Source organism: Pinus tabuliformis, chromosome 3_1 (assembly GCF_031772625.1).
Source record: "Pinus tabuliformis cultivar Carrire ecotype Pingquan chromosome 3_1, CPIR1, whole genome shotgun sequence".
In the NCBI taxonomy this organism is placed as follows: Eukaryota; Viridiplantae; Streptophyta; class Pinopsida; order Pinales; family Pinaceae; genus Pinus; species Pinus tabuliformis.
In genome coordinates, this window is record NC_142301.1 from 922,583,143 (window position 1) to 922,607,318 (window position 24,176).

The 24,176-nt window shown below is 37.6% G+C and overlaps 1 protein-coding gene across 1 annotated transcript in view; it reads right to left on the bottom strand.

The window, feature by feature from the left end:
• Nucleotides 1-24,176, bottom strand: part of LOC149190757 (dihydroxy-acid dehydratase, chloroplastic-like) — a 101,568-nt gene that overhangs the window by 38,738 nt on the left and 38,654 nt on the right. The window contains exons 4-10 of the mRNA XM_089412260.1: nt 23,689-23,843; nt 23,243-23,437; nt 22,989-23,100; nt 22,761-22,830; nt 22,620-22,678; nt 22,399-22,522; nt 22,200-22,270 (exon numbers count right to left, since the gene is read on the bottom strand). Of these exons, the coding sequence (XP_089268386.1) occupies nt 22,200-22,270; nt 22,399-22,522; nt 22,620-22,678; nt 22,761-22,830; nt 22,989-23,100; nt 23,243-23,437; nt 23,689-23,843 (786 nt within the window). The remainder of the gene's footprint in view (nt 1-22,199; nt 22,271-22,398; nt 22,523-22,619; nt 22,679-22,760; nt 22,831-22,988; nt 23,101-23,242; nt 23,438-23,688; nt 23,844-24,176) is intronic.

A 24,176-nucleotide genomic window follows, 5' to 3' on the forward strand; every position in this document is an offset into this window, starting at 1 on the left:
TAAACCAAGAGCACCTTCACATCACAATTTTACTTTACTTGCAATACATTCTCATGCAAAGCTATCTTGAGTTTATTAAATCTCATTTGTAAGCATTATCTTTCTTTCAAGTAGCATTTTCTCTATTTTGCAAGTATTGTGGATCTTTTATTTTTTTGCAATCTTTAATTTACTTGCAATATTGTTTATCTCATGTACTTGTTATTTTAATGATGAATTGTTCATGATTATTTAATGTCATTATCTTTGGTTACTTGAGCACTACCTTTACAAGTACTATTTCTTTTATAAGTACAAGTGATGTTTACATTCTTATCTTGGTCTAACATTTGCTTTGGAGGATTGTTCATCATTGTACCTTGAATTTCATTTTGGGCAAGCACTTGTCATTTACTTTGAAGCATTGATCTATTCTTTGAATATATTATTGAATTTTGCTCATATATTTATGTGATTGTTTACATCTTGGAATTAAGTTATCTTTGATAAGCCTTCCAGTAATTTTAGTATCCTCGAACTTCACATTTACTTCACTAACCTTCTCAGGGACCACCCCCCTTAGCTTAATTAGGAGAGAGATTTAACGGAGAGAATTGGGATTAGGTGACAGCCCCATCTCTTGGTTTGCCACCAAGATCACACCTTGTGGGGTTGAGGATTTTTCCCACACTAACCTAGGATTGCAAACGGGTCAGCAACAATTCCCTTGCCCCAACTTGGTGGTTAATCATGTATCCTACTCCCGTGGGATCTCCTCTATTGGCTACTAGCTTTAAGAATGGCACCACATGGGAAACTGTGATTTTGGTTGTGTGGTCTCACTTCCTGACACCACATATCTCACTTCCCTCCACTCATTATAATAACCCCTTTTCACACTTTTCCCATTTGGGTCCACATTGTCCATTGGGTCCGCAAGAAGTTAGCCTCCCCTTGTCCACACTTTGGGTCGAGCCTGGAATGATGCCCCAGAAGTTGATGTAGCTAAAAAGAATGTTAAAAGCATAATTTGGCCACTTATAACAGTAAATGTATCATAAAATGCAAAAGATGGCCGAGACATAAAAATTTAGTGCATGGGCAAAATCCAAACATGAGCTCTACCCCCTTATCGCTATGGCCATCACCCTGGTTCCTAGGGCCCCTATGAGTGCCCCCTGCATCATTAAGGAACCCATGATTGTCCCAACCCCTAGTGGGCGATGAACTACCCAACCTTAAGGGGGTAATCACTGCTTTATCATACACATCATACTCTCATCCTCTGGAGCCTCGAACAGTTAAAGACAGAAAAATCAATAAAAGGCAAAAGGCATATGAAGAAGGGTGAAAAACCAAAGGTCGGGGTAACTCATGTACCATGATTGCTTCCTCCTACATCCATACACCCAAAGTGTGGGCTTCCCTCATTATAGATACCCTTGTACCATGGCATGTGGCCTGGAGCCTTCCCTATTGCACCACTCCATTCCACCATCATTTCACATGACACCGGTGATTTGACAGATGTACAATGGGCATGTCACTCCCTTAGAGTATTGAAACCACCTAATAGGGTCCTTTATTGACTTCTCTTGTTCAACTTGGCAACACTTGTACATTCTAAAGCCCATATGGAAGGGCATGCCACTATGAAATGTCCACTTTTGCCCCTGATTAGCAAGCTTATTTACTCAATTGCACTAATGGATTGTTGTACTGGAAGGTGAGGAGGCACATTGAATCTTACACAGGATTGTAGGTGGGTCTCCATTTGGACTTGGCCTCCCTATGCAAGGTCCAAGCCCTCCAAAGGGTCATAATGGCACATATAGGGTGAGCGTCAAGAGCCATGGCCCCCCACCACAACAGAGCATTGATTGCCACACCATAGGCTTCTTCACTACCACAATTGCTTGTTCGTGCCCCTATTATACAAGGAAGATGATGCACTTGGACCATGTTGCCCAGTCAGCCACACATTTTCACCTAACACTTGGTAGTTGATCTAGGGCCCAGCCAGGCTTTTGTCTCAATGGAGACATGAGAGAGCTTGTATCATTTTTCTGGCACACATTTATGGAGCATCGACATGATATTTAGCCAATGGAGGCCCATGAGACCATTAACAGTGCCCCAAAGCCACTTGGGAGCACCACATGATGTTTTGCTTGTAAATCAAGGGGCCACCCCCTTGATCATCATTTTGGAGCCCTTCTCTACATCATGGCACATTGGGGACTCAATTTTCGCCTTCCAACGGTCCTTTGCACCATTGTTTTAACATTTTGGCCTCGTTAGGAAGGCTTATTTTACACATTTGAGCTATTTGTTGGGCTTGTCACCAAAGTTGTTATTTTGCACATTAAAATATTATTAGGGGCTCAATTAGTCCAATTAGGCTAAATCGAACTTCTAAAGGCTCATATAAATAAAAGTGAGCCTCATTTGTATTGGATCATCACACTTGGGATTTTCAACCTCTCTATTAGAGAATTTCGGCCTGCACTTTGTGGAGTGATTTGGATGATTAAATGCATTTTGATGTATGGAAAATTTTCGCTATCTCTTTTGGAGCTTCTTGTTGGCAAGATTGTGGATGGATATATTCTTACTTCTCTTGTAAGTGCAATATAATGTTATATTTTTGTTTTAATGAATGTCTAATGCATGGAATTATTTTCTTATGGTGAAATAATGTGCCCTAATTAATGTGAATTAGTGGAATCATTGAAACTATTGGAGATTTTTGCATGTGTTACTCATTGGACAAAGAATGAATGAATGTTCCTAGGGGATAATTTGCATTTGCATCCTTGAAACTCCATAATAATTGTCATCGAAGTGTAAAAGTCTAAAGTTGTCGTGTAGTTGCATCCATAGATAGTGAAGTTGCTTCTTTAGGCCTCCTTGAAGAGCAAAGTTTGCCAAGTCGAGATCATTTTGACTCCAATCTTCCCAATGGCTAGGCACTGGTCCTAGATCCTTGGTGATCACATTAACTCAACGGAATATCATTCTTTCACCTACTTTCTTCCTCTTTTCTTCGTCCCTCTAAGGATAAGGAGATTGTCTAGGGCTTGATGTGAAATTTTGAGGAAGAATTTTGGGATTCCGTCCAGACAAATTTCTTCATTTGTGTCTCTTGTAGGCACCCTCTTGTTTTGAACGAATCCTGACAATGGAATTTCAAATAAATTGATGCCCTAGCTATCACACCAAGTGGGAACCCTTGACGTTGTTTTTGAATTGGAAATTTCTTGAACATTTTCACTTTGTAGTTCATCATCCAAAACCTTTTCTCTTAACTATGGTTGACCATTGGATGAGCCTTTACCTCAGTGTATCTCTCAACCCTAGGTCTCTTATAGTATTTCTCTAAGGGGTTTTTCATGGAAAGTCATCCTAGCTTTCCCCAAAGCTCATACTTTGATCGAATCTTTCAACTGAATGAACCATCATTGCCTCATTTTGAACCCTAGTATAGACGTATTAATCACGAGTGAGGAATAATGGAAGTCTTGACCTTAGGCACGCATCATCGAACATTCCCGAGCCCAAGGTCTAGTCATCCTTCATAGGTCTTTCTTGGAGAGCCTTTCAGCTTCTCGTGAAGCATTTGAACCATTAATTGAGCCTCTCCTTGAATGGGCCTTGGAAATCATTTTACATCTCATCATTGATCCTATCATCCTAAGTGATTTCCTCCATATTGGGACTCCTCCTGTCGGTGAAAATCCAAAAGATAAGGGGGCATAGGCTGTGGTGACAGTGGGCCTTTGTCCCAAATTATTGTTGTGCCCTCTAGATTTAGCCTATTAACTAGGCCTGCTAGTTGTGCAGCAGAAGGAACCACTATCAACTCTTCCTAGCCTATCTGAAAATTATAGATGCTACTGGCATATCCTTTGGGTCAATTTTATCACAAAATGATAACCTATGAAAGTGGTAAGATAGGTAAGATTGAGCAAAGGTACTCCATTTGCTACCAAGAATTTTGCTTGTAATTGATGAAGCAATTAAAACATGGAAATATCATTTTCATCAAAAGTTGTTACTAGTAATAAACCTTGGTTCTTTTGTCCTCCTAAGGAAAGAAAAGCATCACAAAGCGACTAGGAACCATCATGCATTATGAGTTTATATTAAGAATATCTTACATAGTTAAAACTTGAAGGCAAAAGGTGGTTGGAGATGATTTATAACAAGCCCCTTATGGTATTGCAATCTCACCCACATCTAAGGAGCTCTCAAGGAAGAAGACAAGCTTAAGAGCAAGATGGTGGTGCCAACAAAGAATAGCGTCTTTGCAACCAATTCACTTTCTTCACAATTTTGGGAGAGAAGAACATGTTTTATAGTATAAATATAGAATTCTTACTCCAAATGAAGTTAGGTTGCAAAGTAGGATCTTGCAAGAGTTTCTTGAAACCCCCCTAGCTAGCCACATTGCATGAGACAAGACATAGGAAACTCCAAAGCTTTATGTCAATTTGAAAACCACAAAGAATGGAACATATGTACTCCAGACAAGAGTACATGCAAGTGACTAAAGCAAATGGAGGTTGCAACACACCATTACATATAGAAATAGAAGGATAGACGTTAGACTGCAAACAAGCCTACTTAGACTTAAGATATAACTAATGATAGATCCATATCATTAGGTAACTAAATGAGAGTCGAGTTGCCTATTTATAGTGTCTTGTCCGTCAAATAAGCCGACTTGAGTTGCGGGTGAGCTGACATGTCCTTTGGTGTAGTTCCATTATTTCATTTAAGGTCGACTTGTTGGAGGTGCTTTTGCTTGGTCTCGGAGGGCCTTTTTACTCTTTTAATAACTCATACAAATATGTAACATGCCCAAGAAGGGTCCTTCATATATGACATTGATTCAATTTGACTTTATGACCAAGCCTAGTTACATTAAATACATAAAATCACAACTACACATGTCATTATGAAGACCGAACCTAGTTACACTTTTTCAACACTCCCTCTTAACTAGGGAGGTATTCCTAATCCATACAAGGTGCTTGGACATTCTCAAACTAAACAATTCTCATAAGAAGACTCAAATTGGTAACCCATTTGTATAGCATCATATCAACCAGCATTGTCACATAGCAAGGCCTCGACTAATAGCTCTATCTCTCCACAAAACCATAGCACAATGTTGGCAAGACCAATGATGTATAGACACCCTCATCATTGTCTCTCTCGGAACATACCCCACCCGAGTTCTCAAGACTATTCTTATCTTGGATTCCCAATCCTCAAAGAATATCGATCCTCTACGACTACTCTTATCTTGGATGCCCTAACTCATCCTCAAAGAGTATCGGATGCCAGATGTTTACCCAATCCTCCATTCTGTCTTCCCAAGTGAAGACAAGAATGATGTGTCTATCTCTCTCCTCATGGCCTTCACTAAGACTTACGGTTGTTAGTCCTGGTCTAGTGCATGACACATGAGATAGAGAACCACAATTGTCACTCCCTCTTAACCAGGGATGACCAACCCATTCCATAAAGGAATGTACCCAAGCTCCCTCTTAAATAGGGACTTGACCAAGCAACTCTCCAAGTGGAGATCATGGGACAACCAGCTGCTTGTAGAACTCCTTCCTTTGATGTCATGAATTTTTCTTCTTTGTCAAGGAGTCTACATTTTACGGGACTTCTTCATAGGGCACAGACCATCCATCACTTTCATCATGAGTTAGTCATGTCTTTATTCCTTTCATCGAAAAGTGATCCATCAATTCATATTTGGCCTTCCTTCATGCCATGTTGCCTTCTTCATGCCATGTTTCCTTAAGGATCTTTCATCCTACTACATGGACATCAGTGGTGGAAGATATCCATAGCTCTTCCATGGGCAGCCCTACATCACCCATCCAAATATTATCCAAAAATAAGAAATGAATCATTAAATTACCTTTGTGATGGCTTTTCATCATCACACATCCTGCATACATATTGACACATCTCCAAAAGATATATATATATATTGTCAAGGATCTCTTTCTTTTTCAGACTTCATCAGAGTCTTCATATCTTTCATGGAGATATCCTATTCAAATCTTTCATTCCTCGGATGTTGATTGCCTTTCTCCATAGTTGCATATTTCACGATCTCTTCCTTTCTTTCTTCACACATTTTTCATTCCCAAGAACTTCCAATCAGAGTTCCTCCAATCATTGTCAACCACCTCATATTTCATATGAGGACATATTATGTTGATTTAAATGTGTGACCCATGCCTTCCTGCTTCCTTTCAAAGGAGGAGATCCTTTCTTTTGATCATGCTCTCGAGATAGAACATTTATCCATGTTACCTACGACCATATGACATGACACTAAAATATTGAATACAAGCATACATACCTCATTTTTCTTCAGGTCATCTTAGACTTCCTTTCAGCAGTTTCCTTGATTGAAAGAACTTCAATCCCTTGATCTGCTTCACCTCTTTTGATATCATACAACCATCCCATGAATTCCACAAGTTGAAATTCCTAATGAAACACTTGCTTCCCCTCTAGATCAGTGAACCTTCCGATGAAGATTCCATCAAAGAATTTTGAGGATCTTGAGTATCCCCATCCAGCAGATGTTTCCTTTTGATGTATGATGAGCCTTGTCCCAGACGACTTTTTCCCTTTTTCCCATAAGTGCCACTTATGCTTTTAATGAGGTCACCAAGAGTTATATCCTTCCATAGTTGACTGCCATGGACTTCAATTTCAACCATCTTTCATGCTTCTCTATGATGATTTCACGAGCTCTTGCTTTCAATGCTTCTATGATGCCATGATGCATCCCATCATTTTTCTTAGTGAATCATGATAGCCATATCTTACAACAGAAAACTTGAGAACAGGAACTTGAAAAGAACTTAGGTGAGGAAGACTATCTCAGTCATAGTAGAGATCTCTTACTTCCTCTTTCTTGGATTTCTTCATTTCAGCTTCCTCCACTTCTTCGATGATATGGGATTCTTCTCTTCCTCTTTTGTTATTGTCCTTTTTGAACTTAGGACAATCTCTCTTATAATGCCATATATTCTTGACAACCATAGCATTGAATCTTAGCCATGTTCTTCTTCTTTTTCGGGGAACCAAACTTTCCAAATTTTCCTTTTCCTTTTGTCATTGTGACATATGCTCGATTTTTCTCACCTGATCCCACATCAGTCTTTGCCTTCAATCTGGTTTCTTCAATTTTGCATAGAGACCATAGACACTGGTTCCTTTGAAGGGAGAACAATGTTTAGAGACTTCCAGTTTAGGGAGTCAACCTTCAGGTGGGGAGGAGTTAGTAACTCCTTCCAGTTATGCCAAGAGACCTAGGTGATTTAAGCAAACATTAAAGGATGCTCAGGAACATGTTGAGGTTCCTAGGAGCACATTTATGGAGAGCAAGCCTCCAAAGAATTTTCTAAACTACATAGCACTGATGACTAACATCATTGTTGAGGTAACAAACTAGGAGAATTGGAGGAAAGCCATGGTGAAGGATGATGAATGGGACCAATGTTGCGAACATCACAATCGGGATTAAATCTGCGAGGGTACGAAATCGGAAAAAATCGTAAAAATCGAGAAAAAAAATCGGTAAAAATCGGCGAAAAATCGAAAAATACAAAAATATTCAATTTCTTTCAATTCTTTTAGTATCTAAAGCACCCACAACATAAAATAAATGCATTGACACATTAATAGGAAAAGAGAACTAATATATAAGATGTGTAATATCATGCCTAGTGCTATATCACACATAACAGTGAATCGTGTCCTGAATACTAAGTCCTGAGTCCCAACTCAGCCTCAAAATATCAACAAAAAATATAACAATGTATCTCATATCATGAGTCATAATGTCATATACAATGAAATAAACCAAATAACTAATATTATTGATTTCCTTTGCCCCTCTTGCGAGAAAATGTAATGGCTTTCCCTCTAGATGAAGAAGGCAGTGAAGCTGGCAGTGGACTCTGTTGTGCTCTAGAATCTGATGAACTAGGAGCTATAGGAGGTAGACCACGACCTCTACTGGTGATAGGGGTAGGTGGTGTCACCTCCTCCTCCTCCTCCTCCTCTACCCCCTCCACTACCTCCTACTCTAACCAATCAGGGGCCAACACCATGATAGGCCTCTCGGCCTCAACCCTCCATGTAGCAGTGGTGTCAATCCCATCCAATGAGATGGCCTCCACATCAGGTGTCCTCTCAAGTTACCTCTCCTACAATCATAGATAGCCATGTCAAAGCTAAATGGGACACCTGCCATCCTGTATATCTCCATTTCTTTGGAAATTTCTGCACATTCTACTAGAGATGGCACCATCTTCTGAACACAAGTGAAGAATCCATCCATGACCTCAGCATCAAATAAGAAACCACAGGAGTAAGAAAATGCGGGGTTCAGGTAGATCTCTGCAGCATGAATGAGATGATGGAGTGTATTGTTCCACCGCTCATCAATCACTTCCCAGAGGAGTTGTTGTTTCTCAAACCCCTCATCCCCCCTATCATCATAGTAGCTCCAAATGGATTCTTTGGCCCTATCCATGGCCTCATACAAGTAGCTCATTGCGGCATTATCTCCATCAACTAATTGAAGAACCTTTACCAAAGGTTCAGTAATGCTACACACCTCCTGCACTCCCACCCAAAAGCTTTCCTAGTATGAAACTAACCTGCATATGGCCTCTCCCTCTGGTTTGCGGCTATATGACAAAGCACGCCACTCCTCTGAAAGAAACATTCTCTTCACATCCCACATAGAATTCAGGAAGGATTGAAGAGATATGAAACTAGTGGCAAATTGTGTAATGGCAGGGCGCACCAACTCGTTGTTGGTGAATGTTCACATCAAATAAAGCACAGATGCATGATTGTATATAAATTTTGTAATTTTTTTTATGATTCAACAATATCCTTGACAAAAGGAATTTTTCCTATGTCCTCCAACATCAAATCAATGCAGTGTGCAACACAAGGTATCCAAAATAAGTTAGGATGCCTCTCCATAAGCATCTTTCCAGCAGCAACATAATTTGCAACATTGTCCATTATGACTTGGACAACATGTTGTGGACCCACCTCTTGAATGAACACGTCCAACAAATCACATAATAATCACGCATCTTTGATATGTGCAGATGCATCAACAGATTTCATAAACATTGTTCCCTTGAGACAAATAACCAAGAACTTAATAAGGCTTTTACCATTTTAAACGGTCCAACCATATGACATCACAGTGTATCTTGTGTGTGCCAATAATCCCCTAAACTCCTCCAATCTCTTAGTGCAGTCAACCTTTTCATTTTGAAGAATCTGCCCTCTAAAGTCATCATATGAAAGGGCTTTGTACCCTAGGCCAACAATAGCAATAGCATCAATCGCGAGCTGCAAAAATGGATTGTTCATGGCAATGCTGAAAGGAATATCACTCCAAAGAAGAAACTTGCCCAACAACTTGTCAACGTCTTCCTTCTCCCTTTTTTTATAACTAACGAGATAGATGGTTGCGCACCAGTTGTGGTTCTAGAAACAAAAAATGACGAGGTAGCTATGGGGTTGGCTGTAGTTACTAATGGTGAAGTAGAACTAGTACCACTCTCACGGTCACCTCCCAATCCTGACACTCCACCCCCTGCTATTTGACTCTTCAGAGTTGCCTTAGACAGTTTGGTTGTTTCTATTTCTTCCAATGATTTGAGGGCTCTTCGAATGATATCTGGATTTGTATTTGAGCAAGGCTCTACCTCATGGTCAGGAATTTGTGCAAGGTGGTACTTCAATTTGTATACGACCTGTCATATGATGCCCACATAACTTGCAAGTCAAATTTGATCTGTCAAACCCTCCATTAGGCTCACCAAATTCCCACAAGGGATCCAATTTCCTTGGCATTGAATCTTGAATTTTAATGTAAGATTGAAGTTCGAAATTTGAACCTAGGGTACAAGAAGAATTGCAAGTTAAACAAATGAAATTAAAATTTACATACAACATTTTGAATTTGATACCAAAAAAACCCTCAACTCAATGCAACAATAATGGAAAAAAATACACATTCAAACCCAAGCAAAAGTGACGAAAAAAACTAGGGCACAAGAAGAAATTAAACAAATCAAACTAACAATCAAGATTTTGCATTTTTTACCCAAAAAAACCTCTCCACTAAATGCAACAAAAATGACAAAAAAAACACACTCAAATCCAAACAAAAATCATGAAAAATAAATGGGTGATAGAAACCCAAGGAAAAACAAAAAAGGGGCCAAATTTGATGCCCATACCTAAAAACCACACTCTATTGAAGAAACTTGGTAAAAACTTGACTTTTTTTCTTGGGATGCTAAATTCCTTCACTTTTCTCATCTCTTGCCCTTGTAGATGAGCTCTCCTCCTCCTTAGCTCTAACTCTTGCCCGCTGTCTGCAAAATGAATCAAAAAAAAACTGAAAATTGCCTTTAAAAGCTCGTTGTTTCTGTGCCCCGGGATTTTTTCCCGATTTTTTCAACTTGAAAAAAACGTCGATGTTATTGGCCGATAAAATCGTTAGCTCGAAAAAAGCGCGATAAAATCACGATGTTCACAACACTGCATGGGACATTATGCCAAGACTGGAGGGAAAACCAATACCAAGTGGCCCTTCAAGAAGTAACTTCCTCAGTAAGTGGGAGTGTTGATGATAATAGCATCGAACAAGTACTTCCGCACAAGTCTAACTGTCTAAATGTGTGGAAGTTGTCCAAAGGACCTTTACCCTTATGAAATTACTTTATTAAAGGAATAATTAAAGTAATTTCTTTTTATAAATAAAAAAAGCAAGTTAATATAATGAGATGCAAAGGTTATTTGTGTTAGCGAATTAGATGAATTTCAACCATTGATCTCAAGTGGAGTTGAGATCTAATCTCAATCGTCAATCACCTTGGAGATTTGGTTTGTGGATTCAGACAATAACTCAAACTTTAAAAGGAAGGCTAGGTTAAGGTAGAATACACATTAGTTAGCACAAGACACAGTGAGATAGTAAGATCTTAGTGATTGGTTGGAAAAGGGCATTCATCCAAGTGTGCAAGATTGAAAGGAAGAAGAACAAGGGGCAGCAAGGGAGAAGGATCCAGCCAACAACAATATCGAAGGACGGGTTTGACTCTGCCACGCAACAACCATCGCGACTCTGCCACATGTTAATCGGCCACGTTCTTGAATAAGGCAGAGTCCCTGACCAACTGTCTGAGAGCCACCACACACAATTCACTGCCACCTCCCACGCTGTCGACATTTCCCTAGTTCAGCGTCACACACTAGTGTTACGGTCGTCAGCCCTTTCAAAATTATCCACTGCATTACATTCGTGCAACCGGTGGTAACTCTTTTTCCCTGTCTTTGCTCTGTTCCACCTGTTTTGTCTCTCAACCACTGCACCGTCATCACTGACCAAATCTTCCAACCTGTTTTTTCGCCACCATGGTGCCACCACAACTTTCTGCCTCCCTCGAATTCTGTTGTCGTCTCTTTTCCGACACATCGGCATCCACCGCTGCAAAAATCCTCTGCCACCGATCGATTGCACTTCCATCAACAACCAAACATATTTAATCCGTTGTCAAGGTTTCGTCTACCATTGCTATTGTTGCATTGCCCCACATCGTTTGCAACTACATTCCACCGCCACTGCCAACATCTCGTAACTTTACAAATCGCCACCGTCACCAAACTGTGCAAAACGCCACCCATGTATAACATTGCCACCGTTCAGCTTCTGCATTGTAAAACCACCAACCCATCAGTCGCCTTTGTCTATAATCGTGACCATAGAGTTATCAAAAGTCGTGACTTAAGGAGAGGACACATTTATGAGCTTCAAAAAAGAAATTAAGGTAACACAAAGTTTTATTTAGAAAAAGTCAATAATTAAGGTAAAACAAATTTAAAAAATATATATATATATAGGAAGAGGTCGAATTTAATAAAAATTCCAACTGAGGTATTACAAACCTTTATTTAATATATCAAAGGTGTAAAGTGAAAGGAATTAGTTGATATAAAATAAAAATAAAACTAAAAATAATAATAATAGAGGGTTATAAAGAATAATATATATATATATATATATAAAGGGCCATTTATCGTGGACGTCAAAGTATTGTTTGACGAAAAATTATTGATAACTATAAGGGTATTTTAATCACACATCACAAGTTAATTACATTAAGAGGGACCATCCAAGAGAAAAAAGTTAATATCGTTATTAGTACAAGCAACAACAAAAATTACATAAATATTTAGGCAAAACAATAGATTATTTTGGAAAAAAGTATGAAATTAATGATTTACATGATTTACAAATAAGAGTAGATCATTATGAGTATGTATCGCAATTTCATGTTGTAAAAATGCATGACATAGAGGTTGACATAATTCTTGGTCAACCTTAGTTTAGAAAATTGGGTGCATTCATGTTAAACATAAAGAAAAAGAAAAAATTGATGTTTTCTTATAAGGGAAAGATGATCACATTTCGAGACATGACACTGAAGTCAAAATCGATAATATCCTCATCAAAAAACTTTAAGGATGTTATGAAATTGATACTTCAAATGAATCAAAACTCAATATCGGAGAAGCAAAAAGAGCTTGAGGATGCCATATCCAATAAAAACAAAAAAAACTTTCATTTAAAACATCATATACAAAAACTACTTACACAAATCAAAAATTCTAAAACTAATAAGCACAGGTTAGGACAAGAAAAAGGAAGTTTGGACAAGAAATTCAACAAAATTCTGTCAGAGACAGATGAGGAAAATTTACGCTTAAAGGACCTTAACAAAAAATTATTAGAACAAATCAAGTGTTTAAAAGACGAGAAGCTTGAATGCCAAAATAAAATTGACTCAAAAAATGAGGAACTCTTATGTCTCAAAAATCATAATCAAAGTCTACTCACTCAAATTAAGAAACTTAAAAATGATAAGAAATCATTGAACAACAAATTAGAAGAATTTATCATGAAAGAAGTGTCGAAGTCTTCAATCCAAGTTGAAGAAAAAGATACGAACTCCGACCCAGTAAATATCACAACTCAAGAAGAAGAGAAACCTATAGAAGTTAAAACCAATTCAGATATTGTAGTTCAAACAATGGAAATTCCAAGTGATGATTCAGTAACCAACTCAACAACAACAATACCTGAAGTAAATGAGGAAAATTACCACACATATAATAAGGGGAAATCCAACCAACAGAACTCTTATCGACATCTGAGCCATAAGAGTAGACAACTAAGTCAGTCTATATATTTGAACCATTCAGAACGGAAAATTAATGTTCCAAGGAATACTAAAGCTTGCAAAATCCAGTCCTATGATAACGATTCATTACAAATCTCCAATGATCGGAAGATTCCACAGAAGAATAAACTAGGATGGTCAGATCCATTCTCAATCCAACAATTTTGTTTATCACTTAGAGCATCATATCGTCTAGTATCAACGAAGATGAAAGTTTAGAGGCGAGAATATACTTGAAACGGGAAAAGAGATCAAGCCCTTTAATCAGTAAGCTTTGAGGACAAAGATTTTTGAAGTGGAAGGCAATGTTATGAATAAAATATATATAAAATAATATAAATAATGTAAACAATAAATGACCGTTGGTGAAGAAGTACCTACTTAGGGTATATAAGCAAGCCCTCATACTCATTTTTAATCATCCCATCTATCTCATCAATTCTTTATATAATATTCAATATACACTTACTTGTCGTACAATGGATGTCTTTGTCTTCGAAGTATTCTTAAGATTATTGCAAGTATACGAACTATGTTCGTTACAGATATGAGACTTTATATTTCTTTCTATAGTTCTCATGGTATCTGTCAAACCAGGAGGTAACTCATCAAATGAGATTATGTATATTCATTTAGGTTGTTCATAGTTATATACATGAGGGAGTGACTGTTGAGTTTCATCTCCCAATGACTCTCCATTTTCTCTTATTATTTATTTACACTATTTACAATTGTTCACCCAATCCCTATGATTAGGTGTCAACATTCCCCCCTTAATCTGAAGGGATGTTGGTGAGTCCAAGCATCGTTCTGAATCTTTCAAGCTTTTCTCTTCCAAGCGCTTTGGTGAAGATGTCTGCAATCTGCTCATTAGTGGAACAATGGTGAAGATGGATTGTTTTGGCCTCAACATGATGTCGAATCAGATGATATTTTGTATTGATGTGCTTCGTTCGATCATGGAACTTTGGGTTCTTGACCAACTTTATTGCCGAGGTATTGTCAATCATGAGTGGAGTCGAATGTACTTGTTTTACCTGCAAATCTTCTAGAATTTTCCTGAGCCACACAATTTCTTTTGTTGCCTCAGCTACTGCCACATATTCTACCTCTGTTGTGGAATCTGTTGGAACTGATTGTTTGCGTGATCTCCAGGAGACAGCTCCTGATCCAAGACTCATAGCATAACTAGAAGTAGATACCTCAGTTTCTTTGTCTCCATCGAAGTCTGAATCAGAGTATCCAATCAAGCTAAAGTCGCCCACCTGTGTATACTTGAGTCCAAAGTCTTGAGTTCCCTTCAAGTACTTTAGAACTCTTTTTGCAGCAGACCAATGTCCCTCACAAGGCTTTTGCATAAACCTGGAGAGGATTCCAACAACAAATGAACTGTTTCGTCTGGTAGTAGTCAGGTAGTTGAGACTTCCTACAAGTTGTCTATACTTTGTTGCATCCTCAAATTCTTTTCCTTCAATGGATGTGAGTTTTAAGTTTTGTTCCATTGGAGTAGTCAAAAAATTGCATTCAACCATGCCAAACCTGTTCAACATATCTCCAATGTACTTCTTTTGAGAAAGGAATATGGACTTCGGATGTTGAGTTACTTCAATACCAAGATAGTAATGAACATAGCCCAAATCAATCATTTCAAACCCTTTCCTCAATTCCTTCTTTATGGATGCAATGTAACTCTCATTGTTCCCTGTCATCAAAAGATCATCTACATATACCACAAGATATACAACTATTTTGCCAACTTTCTTAACAAACGAAGTTGCATCATCAAGATCATAATGTTTGAAATTGAGTTTCAAAAGATGCTCAGTTAGTTTTTCATACCAGGCTCACGGTGCTTGTTTGAGGCCACACAAGGATTTCACAAATTTGCATACTTTATGTTCATGTCCTTTCACAGCAAATCCATTAGGCTGAGATATAAAAACATTCTCTTTTAGATCTCCATTCAAGAAAGCAGTTTTTACATCCATTTGATGGACTTTACAACCGTTTTGAGCTGCTAAGGCAAAGAGTGTCTGAATGGTAGCCCATTTTGCTGTGGGCGCAAAAGTCTCCTCATAATCGACCCCTTCCTTCTATGCCAAAACCTTTTCCCACAAGCCTAGCTTTGTGCTTGTCAGGTGAGCCATCAGCTTTATATTTGTTCTTGTAGACCCACTTGCAACCAATTGGTTTGGTTCCCAATGGAGGATCAACCAGCTTCCAAGTGCCATTATTTATCAAGGCAACATACTCCTTTTGCATCGCTTCTTTCCATTCATCATGAGAAACAGCTTCTTTGAAGGAAGTTGGTTCAAAATCTGTAGACAAATTCAATTCACAATCATAAGAAACATCCATATCAACAGGTGAATCAGAGTTATCTACATCACCTCCATTTTGTCGGGTTGAATTTCTAGTTCCTGCCTTTCCAACCTCATCAGGATGAACACTTTCAAATGTTTTTGTCAGCCACTTTGGGGGACCTTTCTGAGATGGTCCACGCTGCTCAATTGATTAAGTTGGGACTGAATCAAGATTGAGTCTCCCAATTCTGTCAATCACATCACTCAAAGTATCATTCGTTGTTGGAGTTTCATGCGAGGAGAGAGTGCTTCAGAAAAAGATTCCACAGGTTGATCTAGTATAGGAATCCCCCCTTCAAGATGTGGAATCTAATTATCAAATTCTTGAATTGATTTTTCATTTGTGAATCTATCCAAGCGATCAAGTTGTCGCTCAACAACAATGTCAGTTTTGCATGATTCAAGAAAGATTACATCTCTAGATACAACAAACTTTTTATTGACTTCATCATAAAGACGGTATTCTTTGGAGGTGTTTGAATACCCCAAGAAGATACACTTACGACTCCTTGCACCAAGCTTGTTTCTATGTACCTTTGGTATCAAGGCATAACATGTAGAACCAAAGACCCTGAGATGCTTTACCGAAGGAATGTGCCCATATCACATTTCGTAAGGAGTCTTGTTTCTAATAGCATTCGATGGACATCTATTCTTTACATATACAGCACATAGAATTGCATCAGCCCAAAACATCAATTTTACATTCTTGAAAAACATCATGGAGCACACCATATTTAAGATTATCCTATTCATTCCTTCAGCTACTTCGTTCTGTTGGGGATTATAAGGCAAAGTTGTTTGATGTTTGATCCCATGTTGGCGAAGATAGTTTTCAAATTTATTTGAAGTGTATTCTTTTCCATTATCAACGCGAATAGAGCCAATATGAGATTGTGCATCATTTTCAATCCATATATGAAAGTTCTTAAATGTTTGAAAAGCATTAGATTTGTTCTTCAATAAATAAACCCAACACATTCTGGTGTAATCATCAATAAATGTCATCATATATTTATTTCCATTTGCAGAAGGAACAGGCATTGGACCACATAAATGTACATGAATGAGTTCAAGTTTTCTATGTGCTCTGGAATGTGAATCATGAAAAGACTGTTCGCTATGCTTTCCTAGAATGCAAGCATCACATTACTTAAGTTTCCTAGGAATTGTAGGCAAACCAGTAACACCATTTTTCTTCAACAAGCGGAGGTTGTCATAGTTCAAGTGTCCAAATCAAGCATGCCATAATAAACTTGACGGAAATGTACCTTCTTCATAATGAGAATTGTATGAGAAATTTTGTGCACGAGCAAATGTACCTTGCAGCTTGAGAAGCCTTTCTTCTTCTATCCCCGTCATGACAAGTGAGTGATCTGATGCTTTTCTCACCTCAACCTTGCCATCAAACATATGAATGGAGTGTCCTTGCTGGCGAATGTGGACCAAGGATAGCAAGTTTCTCCTCAGCTATGGGAGATATAAAACATGATGCAGAAGAAAGTCTGGAAGACCAGGCAATTTAAGCCTGATTGTGCCAAGCCCTGATGGCTTGAGTTTTGATTTGTCTACAAAGTATACTGCTCCATCAACATTGTCAGCAAATTCTTCAAAAAATTCTCTTCTAAAGGTCATGTGGCAAGTTGCTCCTGAATCAAGCAACCAATCATTTTTCCAAGAAGTAAGTGAAGCATTTAATAAGTCTTCATTTACTCCAATATTACAGTGTGCCACAACATAGTGAGCAGATTCAGGTGCTTTACCTTTCTCTTTCTCATTAGTTTTATGGTTTACCTTTGGGTTGGTTTCTTTCCTGCTCAATTCTGTCCCAAGGCAACTTTCATGTTGATGCATCATGTGATCCATCTCTTTTGCAACGTATGCAATGCAAATCTGACTTTTCTCCTTGAGAGTGTTTGCCCCCCCTACCTCTGAAATTTCTTCTTCCTCTTCCTCTTCCACCACCTCTTCCTCTGGAAGAATCTTGAGCTAGATTCTTCTCTCTATGTACAAGACACAGTGTCTTCAGAAGACTGAGGAGTTGTCTTCTTCCCAAAAGCTTTCTCTCTTTTAGCGATTTTTTTCACAAGGGAGTAAAAGGTAATTTCTTTGAGGTTTCCATTTGCTTGCAATGACTCAAGATAATTTGAGTAAGTGGGATAAATTGCCTTGAAAAAGAGGAATGTCTAGTTCAACATTAGTGACTTTGATATCATGCATAATAGATTTTACTTCTGATGCAAGAGCAAGAGAATCATCATTTTGTAATTCAAGGCTGAACAATTTAATCCTGAGTTTAATCATGAGTTGAACAACTTCAAGTGCAGAGTGTGAGTCATAGAGTTCCTTCAATTTTTGTAAGGATTCGAAAGCATTTGAAAATGGCAAAATATGGCGACTCAACTCTTCATTTACTGATGCTGCAATTAAGGCATAAGCCTTGCTGTTCTTATTTTCCCAAATGGCGAATTCCTTGTCTGAGGTAGGTTGTTCTGGTTCTTTGTCTCCGTCTCCAACACACACTCCTTTCCACAGCTCATTAAAAATGAGAGTGTGTTTGATTTTCCGTGACCATTCTGGATAGTTCTCCTTGCCGGTGAGAACCACTCCCACAATAGATATCAATGAATGCATTTTTTTTTAAACTATGCACTGTAAAAAAATACTTTTGCTGCCAATATATAAAATATTTTCACTTTTGGTGTTAAAGAAAAAAAATTTGCACTGTAATAGCAATATTCTGAAAAAAATGCAATTCTGGTCAAAAATGCAGTATGGAGGGAGCAGCGTCTAGAGGGAGCAGCTTACTGGAGGGAGCAGCAACAGCGTGGGAGGAAGAGCAGCAAAAACTACCTCTATCAAGTTTTGTATCGATATTTGATTAGGTTCTAATAACATCTGTGGAATATAATGGCGAGCATGCCAGTGATTATTGCTGAGACAATTGCATTGACTGAGAAAAAGATGGATATGACACTAGATGAAGCAGCAAAGATGTCCAAAAAAAACCAGTCAAAAGACAAGGAAGCAACAAAGACAAGGAAGCCTGGAATGAGCAGCATACATGGAGAAGGTGTTGGAATTCAGCATTAGAAATCTAATGGTGGAGGATAGAAAAGTAGCGTATACACTGAGTCACATTCAAAATGCTGCAAGAATGCTTTTATGGGCCAGATAGCGCACCAGGACTGTTGGCGGCCTCATAAAACAATGCGCTTCGAAGTATGGGAGCTGCAAGGGGAGGTACACCAAGCGTTACACTAGTTATCACGCAGAGGGCAGAGAACTGAAGAATATGGCAAACTGCACGGCAAATTTCTGAAAAATGGCAGAAGGGAGTTACAATGGCAGACTGCAATGCCAAAAATGGAGCTGACTCTGATACCATGTTAGGCCAGGAGGTAACTCCTCAAATGAGATTATGTATATTCATTTAGGTTGTTCATAGTTATATACATGAGGGAGTGACTGCTGAGTTTTATCTCCCGATGACTCCATTTCCTCTTATTATTTATTTACACTATTTACAATTGTTCACCCAATCCCTATGATTAGGTGTCAACAGTGTCTTATGGATTTCATGAAACCCATCCAACATTTTTCATTAGAACACATTTATTTAGTTCTCAATTACACCAACACAATGTTTTATATCATCATTCCCTCTCTATACAATCTAAAACAAGCTTTCACATGTGACTTACCATTTGGACACCACATCTCCTGCTTGCTTTTGTTGGCTCACAAAATTATTGGTGATTTCTTGTTTGGTCTTATTAGGTCAAAGGATTTTGATACCACTTGTTATGTTCAAAATATAACAATAACAAAATAGCAAAGGAAACTTCTAAGTTCTCCACAAAAAATGACAACTTCCACAATTACTCAAACAAGTATATTAATAACCATAGAACCACTAGGACGTTCTAAATTACAGTCCTATTATATTCAGTAGCCTTAACGAAATGTATTAAATACCAACCTAGATCCATCATAACTCCGTATCTACCAAGCGTCAAGAGAGATCAAATCCCTTTTCACTCTAAAAGAGGTTTGCATCTCAAGAGATTTGATCCCTCTCAGTGCTTGGTAGATCTAGAGTTATGATTGATCTAGGCTGGTTTAATTTCACACTTTAAATAAGTTATATTCCACGTGAATACCATGGGTTCTCAATATGATGGGCTAATACCATGGGCCATTTTTATTTTTATTTTTATTTTATTTTTATAGGGTTATTTTTGTTTTTATTTTTTTATTTTATTTTGATAGTGTTAAAATCTTTACATTATGTTGTACTAATCTTTTAATTTAATTTTATTTCCTTTTAGTTTTATGTAATTTGACTTGGTCAAAATGTTAAACATTACATTACAACATCTCCACCATACTAGGATGGAGAGCACCTCTCGGTGCAAAGAAGCAAGAGTTTGGGCAACACCCTACTCGCCATAAGACAAGGAAGGAAGACTAAGAGAATACGCATGAAAAAACATGATGTTTAAGGCTATGTTACTGGATCCATGGGGGTCAGATGGCAGAAACATGGATCCACCGATCTGAAATGGATACGGATCCAGATCCGGCTGGATCAGTGGAAGATCCGACAGCCATATGGTTCTGGAATGTATCTGGAATTTTCAAACCATTTTGGCTAGCCCAAGTTTGGATCTCGTGGTTCTAGAGGCGGATCCGACAACAACGAACGCATGAAATAAGCATCGCTCAATTTACTGTGATGTATATGAAACTGCTATCGAACGAAAGGTCTTTGGAAAGACCCCGGCACATGTCGAACAACAACGCATACTTGGGATCTTAAGAACAGATTGGTTTCCAGGTCCCTGCTAATCGATCGAAAGTGATGGACCTTAATCTAATATCTTAAACCCAATCTTTGTGAATTTTTATTAACCTACTTTGTGCTTTTACGTTGCAGCTATCGGGGTCCCCTTAACTAAACCCCTATGCTTTTTGTGTTGAAATCGCCAGCCAGTCAATTCTATGATTTTAAGGTGGATAGATAGCATAATTTGAGTAGTTATAGTGACGCCGAGTTAAGATGTAGAAGGTAAATCTAGCCATTATGACACGCTTCTTTTTCTAAGGTTGCATGTTGAAAAATAAATTGTATGTTTTAAATTTTAGGCTTTGAATTATAATTATTTTAGAATGTAGTTTATAAACATTAGATAGTTTAAATAAGTTGAAATTATGATTAATAATATTTTAAAATATTACTAATATTAAATATAGTTATATTAACATTTTTAATATTTAAATATACTTATAATATTAAATATTAGATTTAATAAATATAGTAACAAATATTAAATATTTAAAATTATTTAATAGTTAACTTATATTTAAATATTTAATAATTATAACTTAAACTATCATATATTATGTTAAATAATTATATCTTAAAATAATATAAACTATAAATTATAAAAGCTATTCTATATTAGTTTTAATGTTTTTTATATTAAGTGTTAATGTTGTGATTTATGAATGGTTTTGATTTTGAACTTCGAATATGTTTTTTTAAATTAAAAAAAATATATATTATTATATATTTTTGTACTTGTCGTATCCTTGCCATATCCAGATTCTGACTTTTCAAAATCTTGACGGATCTGTATCCGGATCCATTTCCGTATCTTGGTGACTTAGGTTTAAGGGAAGTAAAGAAGTCCAATTTGTTGGGTATGCGATATGTTCTTTTCATGACTAGTCCCGCATGCAATTCATATGTGCCAAGCGCAACAAGGAGGTACCCCCTTTTTTGTCTGGTTTTGGCAGTTTTGAGCACATGGTTTTCCTTTTAGCAGTTTTGTGGCACATAATGGTTCAGCCTATGGTTTTGTAATTCCAGTTATAGAACTACAGTTGTATTCTAATCCAGGTTTAATGGATTGGGGGTTTATGGATGCTGCATGATATACATGTTGTATTGTAACATTGTAAAGATATAATATACTGAAAAAACTTTCTGGTTTTCCCAGGTTTGGGTTTCCAGGGTAAAATTTCTATGTTAAATGTGTGTAAGTGCCATTGCATCTGTTCTGTTTTGATTAAGCATTTGTATGCATCAATTAATTGTACAAGGTTAAAACCAAGACAATTATATGCCATGTTAGGTTCCCCATAAAACTATTCAAAGAGTAGTGTTTTAACTTAATTATCCTTTAAGCAACCTTAAAACCATAACACCTAGGAATTAAGCTTGATTTGAACCTACTTAGAACTTTTTGGACTTATTTAAGGCTCTAATATTAGAGTGTCTTCAATTTTTGGATTTTGACCAAACTAAGGCCTATTTAAGGTTATTTGAAGCTTTTATGTATATTAATCCAGAGTCCAGCATAATTAAGAATAGACAATCATTATCAAGGCTAATCTCGATCATATGTACAGGAGTACCATGCCCCATGGTGATAACTGGCACCTTTGAAATGTTATAATAGTGACTTTCCTCTTATTGGCATTACACTAAAAAAACAGACTACCAAATAGGATGAAAATAGAATACCTTGAAGCTTTGCGGATTTTCTGAAATAGCTGCTAACATGGACTCTTCTCCTTCGAACACAAGAGCAGGACCTGGAAGCCTTGTATACTTGAGAAAATGCTAAAAATAAAATCCAGGAAATTCACTATGAAACTACACTGCCATGTCTCCATACATATACTCTAGAAGTTAACGCAACAGATCCATCCAAAACTTGCACCTGAAAAATACAGGCCTTCCTTCCCTGTAATCTTCGCAACAGAACCCTCCGGTGCTAAGTTGCCATACAATATCTGAATGTGTCCAGTTGATTTAATTGGATTTTCGAATGGCCTTATTATTTTCTGCACCAGCACCCATGAAATAGACTGAAATTTGAAATTTTGATTCATCAAAAATTCAAACACAAAAAACTGCTTTCACTTATAATCTTTGTCTCACCTGACCCTCTGTTAAAGGGGGACAATTCTTTACATTTTCTCCAAGTGTCTTTCCTGTAACTGCAATCATTCGAAGTGTGTTTTTAAGCAAACACTATAATAGTGATATCAGCCTCAGCTAAAGTTAAGACGGGAATCTCACCTGTTATACAATCACCATCTATGAGTCCCAACTCTAATAGATATCGAATTACCGCCGGTGTTCCTCCAACCTGATAAAAAATGAAGCTCTAACCAGTTATAAGAAATGAAATATGAATATTTCACTGGCAGTATTGCAATGTATTATATAGCTTCCTTTGATGGAAGAATAAATTAGATATGTAATGCAAAAGAAAATGCCACATCAATATGGAAAAATCTGACATACCTTATGAAGGTCTTCCATTACATATTTCCCACTGGGCTTGAGATCTGCAAGAAAAGGTACCTCATCACTGATTTTCTGAAAATCGTCCAGTGTCAGATCTAAACCGACTGATCTGCCATTGAAGAACCAATGTAAAATAATCAGAATAAACTCCAGGGAAAAGGACACTAATAAATTCTGGATAGCTTCCACCATACAAAAATTGAATGCCGTGATTCTTTGAACTTTCAATTTAAGCACAAGGGTCTATTAACCTGGCAATGGCAATCAAATGCAAGACGGCATTGGTGGAGCCACCAAGAGCCATTGTAATCACCATTGCATTTCGTAGGGATTTCATAGTGATGATATCCCTTGGTTTCAAATCCAATTTTATCAGTTCCAAAAGATATTTGCCTGCCAAACGACATTCATCCAGCTTCAATGGGTCCTCTGCAGGTGTTGAAGAACTGTAAAAGATCCAGTTAGTCCAGAAAAAGCACATAAGACAAACATGGCATGAACTCAGGTTTCCTGGAAAATGATCAATTCACTCCATATTCTCTGATCAAAAGTAAAGTTTTGGATGCTTCAATTCTTCATTAATTCAGGTATGATACATTGTGAAATTTAAGGAAGGTGAAGTAATTCAAAAGAAAATTTGCAATGACGACTACTTCAACAGTGTTCACTGAATATCAATTAAGCCAACCAGTGATACCTGTAAGGAATTGTCATGCCCATGGTCTCAATTGCACTTGCCATGGTATTGGCTGTATACATGCCACCACATGCTCCTGCACCAGGACAAGAATTGCGCACCACATCCATCCGCTGCTCATCAGTGATTGACCCATTGACATATTCCCCATAGCACTGCCAAATAGAAAAGGAAATAATGCTGTTAAAAAAGGGAAAAGTAAAGTTATCCCAAATTTAAAAGCAACTGTTGTGACCCACGTCCCAATGTGATCAAGACCCTCGTTCTTCTTTGGATCCCATTGTGGCATTTGGTCATATGCAGTTGTAGAAGTAGATTTCAAAATAACAGTTTAACTCAGAACCACTAGAAGGCACTAAGTAGTAAAGTACTGCCCAAAAGCAGAAGCAACTTTGACTTTATCAATGACTGAATTTTGAAACAAGACCACAGCTTCAAATCTGGTATGCACCATCCCTGCATGCTATAGGAGTGACGCAGTACACAGG